Below are 8575 nucleotides of genomic sequence, written 5' to 3'. Positions count from 1 at the left end.
TGAGCTGAGCCTGATCACAGTCTGGAGGCTCTTCCTCTGCTCGTGGCGTCCTAACGCTTCCTGTTGTCCGTGTGTTCCTCACAGAGACATCGCTAAGAACTCTCTGCTGCGCTGGCCCACCTTCATCTACTGGACCCTGCTGGGCGTGTACGACGCCGTCGTGATGTTCTTCGGTGCTTACTTCCTGTTTGACAACACCACCTTCACCAGCAACGGACAGGTAACGCCGTGCGTCCGTGGCAGCAGTCAGGCCTCTTCATCTTCATCCTATTAGGACCTTGAAGGGAGCGAGTCTGCCTCTGCCTGGTGCTTCTCTCCTCTGAAGCTCATGCAGATGTGCTTCCTCTCCGTCTCTTCTCCACTGAGGCGCTCGTACGCACGCCACAGCTGCTGAGGTTTTGCTCCTCACGGTTTGTGAATGAGTGAAGTCACTGCTGGTCGCTCTGATGATGGATTCACCTTCATCACCTTCACACTGAAACTTCTATTCTATTGTGTTGGAGGTTAAGAAGTTCACTGAAGCACCATAATGAGATGACCTGACTGATGCTTACAGTGCTCAGGCTCAGTGCGTGTAGCTGAGGCTGTGATGTGATATCTCCATCTCAAAGCTCTGTGCTCCATAGAGCTTTATGCAGCTCCATGCAGCTCCATGCAGCTTCATGCAGCTCCATGTAGCTTCATGCAGCTCCATGCAGCTCCATGCAGCTTCAGACGCCAAACATCTCAAATAAAGTCAGAGTTCTGAAGCTTATGTTTCCAGAGAAGGTTTGAGTTACTTGTGACTTGAGTCTTCATCACATCCTGAACATGACAGCATGGCTGCCTTCATCTTCCTCACTCTGCTTCTGGCTTCCTCTCACATTCAAGCAGTTTGAATCTGCAGAAACTCTTGGATTTGGCTTTGATTTGCTTGATTTCGGTGTTTTGGGACTTGGATTCTTCTTCTCCAGCCTCAGAGTTGTTGTTTCTTTATTTTGACTATGATTTTCTTCTTCTGGCCTCCTTCTCCTCTTCTTCCTCTCCTCTTACCGTTGTGTTGCTTTCTTTTTGCTTCTCTTTCTGCCCAGCTAATGACAACCAACACACAGATGGTAAGCCTGTCCCTCTCTCTGCCCCCTCGCCCTCCTTTCTGTTTCCTGTTTCCTGTTTGGTCCTGTCACTCATCCTAACACCAAACCATCTTCATCCAGTAGATCACCTCCTCCTCCTCCTCCTCCTGGTAGACCCATGCGGCTCCCTGTGGTGCTGATGCCGTGTCTCTGCGTCCTGTGCTGTGTCAGCGTTTAGGGCAGAAGGACCAAATGTTTCTTTATGTTGTAGAAGCTTTTAAAGTTCATTGTAATGTAAACAACATGTAAGGGACCTGGTGCTGCTTCATGGGTTTAACATGTTAAAGGGATAGTTTGTTCTTTGACACTTATCCAGGATCAGATACACTGGTAAGACTTTACGTGTGAGAACAGCAGAAGAAGAAGAAGAAGAAGAAGAGAAACAGAAGGTTTTTGTGTCATTGTTACATTTTCCCTCTGCCTGAAACTGAAACATACAAACGCTGCCGTTCATCTTCTAATCCATCAATCAATCAACCAGGAGAGCAGATGAGAGCGTGTGTGTGTGTGTGTCTGTGTGTGTGTGTGTGTGTGTGTGTGTGTGTGTCTGTGTGTGTCTGTGTGTGTGACAATAACAACAACATGCTGCTTCTGTCCTCTGCAGATGTTTGGAAACTGGACGTTTGGGACTCTGGTCTTCACCGTGCTCGTCTTCACTGTTACATTCAAGGTAGACACACACACACACACACACACACACACACACACACACACAGAATGTACCAAACAATCACTTGAAATCAATTGTAAATATCTCTCTTTCTTTCTTTCTGTCTCCCTCTCTCTCCCTCTCTCTCCCTCTCTCTCTCTCTCTCTTTCCCTCTCTCCCTCTCTTTCCCTCTCTCTCTTCCTCTCTCTCTCTCTCTCTCTCTCTCTTTCCCTCTCTCCCTCTCTCTCTCTCTCTCTCTCTCTCATTCTCTCTCCCTCTCTCCCTCTCTCTCTCTCTCTCATTCTCTCTCTCTCCCTCTCTCTCTCCCTCTCTCTCTCTCTCTCTCTCCCCCCCTCTCTCTCCCCTCAGTTGGCTCTGGACACTCATTATTGGACGTGGATCAATCATTTCATCATCTGGGGTTCTCTGATCTTCTTCGTTGTCTTCTCTCTGCTGTGGGGTGGAATCATCTGGTACGATGACGGCATGAACCCAGGAACACACAGACACCCTCATATACTAACAAACACTTTCAAATGATCTCCTCTTCCTCCTCCTCCTCCTCCTCCTCCTCCTCCTCACCAGGCCCTTCCTCAACTACCAGAGGATGTACTACGTGTTCATGCAGATGTTGTCCAGCGGTCCGGCCTGGCTCAGCATCATCCTGCTCATCACTGCCAGTCTGCTGCCTGACGTGGTGAAGAAGGTCCTCTGGAGGGCGCTGTGGCCCAGCACCACTGAGCGCATACAGGTGGGTCCATGTAGCTCCGCCTCCACCTGCACCTTCCTCACTGTGTGGACGCACCTGTCTCACTCTGCTTGTGGTCAGCAGATGAACCAGGGCTCAGGTTATGTCCCCGCCCTGCTGGACGTAAGTGGCACTGCGTGTGTGTGTGTGTGTGTGTGTGTGCAGTGCTGCTCCTTTACCAAACTGTGTCACACACATAAGGATCTCACGTAACGCTCCACATGTTGATGAGTGCAGCTGGTCCAGTCCTCTGAGGAGAAGCTGCTCCTCAGCGCCCCCTGGCTGTGGAGGCCCCAGGGCTCCTCAGTCTATCTCCTTCTCTCAAAGATGAAGATGTGGGGATTCAGGTTCTGTAGGGGTTCTTTGTGTCTGTCTTCTTCTTCTGTCTTCTCCTGGATGTGAGGGACCTCAGTAGATCTCTAAACAGGTAGAACTTTCAGCAGGACAAACCTTCACTTCCTGCTCCTCTTCCTCTTTTGTCTTCTCTGTGTGGTTAACAAGTGTTCCTTACTAACGAAAGCTTCACTCTTCATCTGAAAGACTCTTCTCTGGTTTCCCTCCTCCTCCTCCTCCTCCCTCCTCCCTTCTCCCCTCTCTTCCCTTACTCCCTCCTTCCTCTTCCTCTTCCTCTTCCTCTCGGTGGCAGGCTAAGCGTCGGTGCCTTGCTTCTGAGCCCTCCACCATCTTCATGCTGTCTCAGACCTCCAGCAGAATGAGTTTCTAGCACCGCCCCCCTGGAGGTGAAGCTCCGCCTCCCCCCGCTCCGGTGTAGAATCCCTCTCTCTCTCTCTCTCTCTGCCTTTTCCTCGTCTTCATTGTACCCTCCCTTTTCTTTTTGCATGACGTGACATAGTGAGTGCATGCTGGTGCATCTTCATCTGGATTCAAAACATCTCATCTTCATCTCAGCTCAAGTTTGGGACCAAAACAGCCGGAGAAATCATTGAAGATGCACGTTTCATGTTTGGTTATCATGTGGATTTCATTTGTTGTGGTGTAAAAACACTGTACCCTCTGTGTGTGTGTGGGTGTGTGTGTGTGTGTGTGTGCACAGCGAGTGAGGGATTTGAGGTTTGAGAGGGGCGTGGCCTTCTACAGCTCTGACTCTTTGATAGGTGGAGTTGCTGTCACAGAAGCCTAAAGAGCTTCAGAACGGTAAAACACGCGTCTGAATATTGTGTGTGTGTGTGTGAGTGTGTGTGTGTGTGTGTGTGTGTGTGTGTGTGTCACGGTCAGTTTGCATTATGTGGGTCCTGTTGCATTGAGGCGATGGTTACTTTGTTGTGGTGTTTGGTTTGACATGGGAATTCTAACATACATGGTGTGTGTGTGTGTGTGTGTGTGTGTGTGTGTGTGTGTGTGTGTGTGTGTGTGTGTGTGTGTGTGTGTGGTGGTACTCAAAGTTCAATTCTCCAGGTGCTGTAACCACAGCATGTGTGTGTTTGGGCTCTGCTGCCCTCTAGTGAGCCCCTCAGGCATCACAGCAGAGGAGAAGGTTTTATTATAATTAAACTCTTTGCTTTTTGATCCTGGCTCCTTGTTGTGTTTGCATGTTTTGGTGTTTTGGTTTTGTTGAGTGTTATTCCACTCATCTGCTCTGCCCTGAGATGATGTCATCACATAGGCTTGATTCTGGGGATGACATCATCTCCTGCATGCGTCTCTCTTCCGCCTGCGTTCCACAAACTTCCCAGTCCTCCCAGTTAATAATCCATTTCCATGTCTCTTCCTTTCCTCCCCGTGTTTCTTCTTCTCCTCCCTCTCTCCTGCCGTACAGAACGCTGACAGACTCTACAGAGGCCAGCTCTCAGAGTTCACCCCCCTGGCGTCTGGCCGCGCCCCACCAGCAGGTGGCAGCCAGCGGCCCGGAGCCGGGACCCAAAGGAACGCCTTGAACCCTCGAAGGTCTGAACCCCTCGCCAAGAAAATCATGTACACGCACTGGCGAAGTCCGCCGGACTACTGCACCTTCACCCCCCTCCTACGATTCACCGACGGCTCCCGGACCTCCAGGCAGGGCCACGCCTACCAGGGGGCCGGGGTCGAGACCCCGGTCTAGCTTATCGCCTTTCATCGCCTTTCTGTTATTGCTTTATGATATCAAATAGGACGACATTCCTGCTATGTTCACATTCCAGGCATTAAAGCTAAAAACACTGTGTTATGTCTGGAATGTGATGAGGTCAGATCCCAGGGAGGAGTTTGGTCTCACTTCCCTCTGGAGTCCTCAGTGTGCAGCTTCACGCTTCCCTCTTCAATTAAACTTTACCAACAGGAACCTTTACTGAACACCCGCGTTTAGGAGCGGGAATCATTGATCCGCCTGTGATGGATCATGACCTGAAAGTGACCTTCGCCACAGGCCAAAGCATGATGGGACGGCTCTGTGAAGGACGCACAGGGCCTGCAAAGGGCTCGCTGTAATGATGTCATTTCCTGTTATACTGTGTGTGTCTGCTTCCCCCTATAGGCAGCTCAATATACGTGTCACCTGTTAGATCAATAATTAGAGATATATATTTATAAAGTGATTAGAGTGATGATCAGTGGGAATGTGATGATGATCAAAGCTTCTTCCTCCTTTATTTAACCTCTCTCTCTCTCTCTCTCTCTCTCTCTCTCTCTCTCTCTCTCTCTCTCTCTCTCTCTCTCTCTCTGCCTCATCAGGACTAGCTGCTGCTGCCTGTGTGCTAACGCGTTATGCAGAAACGTTCCATAGGACTGAGCAGCATGTAAGGAGGGAGAGAGTCCAGAGCTCTGAGTGTCGCAGAAAGTTGGTTTGTTGTCCTTTAGGAGCAAAAGAATCAAAGTGAAAAGTATTCATCCAGCTCTAAAAGGACAAACCTTTTTACTTTTTGCGACACTGAAGCTCAGCTGTGGAAGCTCAGCAGGAAGTGTTTGGGGAGTAGAATTCCCAGTAGAGCAGAACTCAGAGTAGAGTCCAGTTAGTCTGCACCTTAATCTGCGTCTGTGTGAGAGACGTGGAGCTGCTTATGTCTTCCTGTTGCCTTAGCAACGTCTTGTGACGCGTTTGAGTCCCTGCCCTGCTCATGTCCCGCCGCTGCCCCGCCCCTCATGTCCCGCCCCCTCATGTCCCGCCCCCTTAAGTCCCGCCCATGCCCCCTGCCCAAATACATTCAATGCATTTTTAAAAATCAAATGCTCCTTTCCCAATAGAGTTCTCACTTTAGTTTCTAGAGGAACACTAGAGGAACTCCATTAGAGTTCATACCTCCACCAAGGCCCAACAGTCCTCTGACTGATCAGGGAAATGCTGCAGGAGAAAAACGGACTAAAATAAAACAGGAAGTCACGCAGTCAGACAGAAAGTTGGGAACAAACGGAACAAATTTGGGAATGAAAGTCAGAAATAGCAATAACTGAAAATTCAGGTAAATAATAAATGTGTTTAATGGTGGAAAGTCAGGAATACATTCTGGGAAAGTCTGGATAATCCGTTGTGACTCTTAAAGGTCCAGACAGAAGAACTGTGAGGGATAATTGTGGGAAGTTGGGAATACTGACTAGACAGGATTTAAAAAAACACACGATGCCCAAAAACTGCTTCTTGCCTTAAACCAACCAAAGTCTTGGTCCATGGATCTGCTGAGGAGAACATGGAATCAAATTCCCTTTAAAGCGTTTGGAATGTGTGAGGAACGTCTAACCATTGATCCGATCTCTCCCTCTCCCTCTCTCTCTCTCTCCCTCTCTCTCCTTCCTTCCAGCCTTTTCTTTGTCACTCTCTCACTCTTCCGAGGTGAAGCGGAAGCCCATGTCCTTCCTCCGTTTCTCTGATCATCATCCTCCTCCTCCATCGGTCACACGTTAGGTGCCTTGTGGTCGCTCATGGAAGGGGAATCTGCTCTGTATATAATCAGGATGTGGGCTCTGTGGACGGCACAGAGGGATGTATGGATGTATGGATGTGTGGATGTATGGATGTGTGGATGTATGGATGTGAGAGTGAGTGAGTGAGGGGATGAATGGAATGTGGGAATGCAGAAAGAAGCACTGGAATGTCAAACTCCCAACCAAATGGATCAAAGGAATCAGACTTGTATTGTTTCCTGTTTGTTTACTGCTGTGTTTTTATGTTTATGATTCTTTTTATATTCTGGACGTTTCACCTCGACTCCTCTCAGGACGCTGAATGTAAACACGCCCAAGCGTCTCCTTCCTCTTCATCACTGGTCTTCCCAGAATGCACCAGGACAAATTCCATAAGAGTCAAATTGGAACATCTTTGGCTCAATGTGTGCTTTATTGAGATGAGTCCTGGAGGCGTCGCCATGCCAACAGCTTCATACAGTCTGACTGAGCATCCATGATGTAGAGCCTGAAGGCAGACAGACTCAAAGCTTCCATAGTGAACATTCAGAGTAAAGGTGCACAATAGGGACGGTTACTGTCGGGTTACCATGGTGACAGCCCTGAGGCCCCCTGGTTTAATTACAGCCTGTAGAATTCACATCTATTCTTTTTTGTGTTTGCGTCGGAGGTCCAGGTTCTAGGTGACGTCATCGCGCGCTTCAGCGTCGTGGTCGCTCACCTCCACCTGGCGACACGTTTGTATCACGTGACAGCACGTCTGCGTCTCATTGGCTGCTGAGCTCTAACATGACGCACATAACGCGCCTTTCCTCTGCGTCCGTAAGATTCACCGACGCCGCTGGACTGTACGTGGTAGGCTCACAACTTTTCAGTCATCCCTTGTAATGCCGTGATCTTTTCGCTCACCGATTGCCGAGCGGCGATGAAAACGCGGGTTTGAGCTCAAGTGATTCTGGTTTGTTCGGTTCGTCTGCTCCTTTATGTCGCACAGTTTGAGAACCGCTGGTCTGATCCTCATTGTCAAACGGATTTGAACAAACTCACACACACACACACACACACACACTGTGCGATCAGTGTGTCAGCTCCTCTGACCGGCCTGAGTGAAGTGTGTGTGTGTGTGAATGTGAGTGTGAGAATGTTAGAGATCATGCGAGGCTCCATGTTTTTCTACTTCCTGTTTATGTTGACAGTAGCTTTACAGTATTTAATGTGTCTTATTTATGTATAAGAACAAAGGCGAGTGGACACTGGATGTGTGTGTGTGTGTGTGTGTGTGTGTGTGTGAGAGACATAGAGCTCTAACGCCGCCGCAGCTCCACTTTGCTCTCGGCCCCTCAGAGCCTCACAGGAGCGTTAAAGCGACGCTGCAGATGTTTACAGACTGTCTCCATTCCGTCTGAACTTCACTTCATGTAGAGGAGCTTTAGAGGCTCTAACTCGTGTTCATGGATCCATCAGGGTCCATTAGAGACCTGCAGACCTGGAGAGGAGGAGGAGAACATCTACACACTGACAGAGGAACACACAGAGGTCAGAGGTGAAGCAGAACATCGAGGAATTCTCTTAAAGCACTTCTGTGTCGTTTTAATGTCTCACTGAAACTCATCGTCCATATGTTAAGTCCATCTTAACTGATAAGTCCACCTTAACTGCAACCTGTATTGTGTACTGATCTCTGTCTCTCTCTCTCTCTGTCCCTCTCTCTCTCTCTCTCTCTCTCTCTCTCTCTCTCTCTCTCTCTCTGATGTACAGTTTTGGGTCTTTTGTAAACACTTTTTATCAGAGTCATATCTAGAAACACTTGTGGATTTTTGGTCAACGTGTCTGTAGCTGTTAATGGCAAACGACTGTAAACTCGCTTCAAAATAAAAGCCCCAAGTGGAAATGTATAAGAATGGTAAATGTAGAAGAATCGCTTTGTGTTCCTGCAGCGCAGCTCTGAGCCACCAGAGGGCAGTAGAAGGCTTTGTGTCTGAAGGGAACGAATCGAGTGCACCTGAAGTATGTTCTTCATATGGGAGAAGCTCACTGACGTCTGGGAAAAGAGAGAATCTTAATTTGAAGCCTTTCCTTGTTTTCGTGCTGCGATGAAGGCCTCGACTCCATGGGCTGCTCTTCATCCTTTTCACTGCTCCTCTTCCTCCTCTGCTCCTGACCTGCCAGTTCCAAAGGCAGACGGTGAAATGTGGCGGTTGATGGGGTCACGACTCACACTCGCTGGGTTTGGGC

At 48.9% G+C, this 8575-nt stretch overlaps 1 protein-coding gene across 1 annotated transcript in view; it reads left to right on the top strand.

Annotated features, from left to right (window-relative positions):
• The window catches only part of LOC142990428 (phospholipid-transporting ATPase IH-like), a gene marked incomplete at its 5' end in the record, with an annotated part of 15247 nt that extends 7009 nt beyond the window's left edge, over positions 1-8238 (top strand). The window contains 5 exon segments of the mRNA XM_076140213.1: positions 85-220; positions 1717-1782; positions 2131-2234; positions 2347-2512; positions 4287-8238. Of these exon segments, the coding sequence (XP_075996328.1) occupies positions 85-220; positions 1717-1782; positions 2131-2234; positions 2347-2512; positions 4287-4568 (754 nt within the window).
• Between the last annotated feature and the right edge of the window lie 337 nt (positions 8239-8575).

This window comes from Genypterus blacodes, unplaced genomic scaffold (assembly GCF_046128005.1).
Source record: "Genypterus blacodes isolate CSIRO-AG114 ecotype Tasmania unplaced genomic scaffold, CSIRO-AGI_Gbla_v1 ptg000528l_1, whole genome shotgun sequence".
NCBI classification, from domain to species: domain Eukaryota; kingdom Metazoa; phylum Chordata; class Actinopteri; order Ophidiiformes; family Ophidiidae; genus Genypterus; species Genypterus blacodes.
The sequence above is the reverse complement of the archived record's forward strand: the minus strand, read 5'-3'. Positions and strand labels throughout refer to the sequence as shown.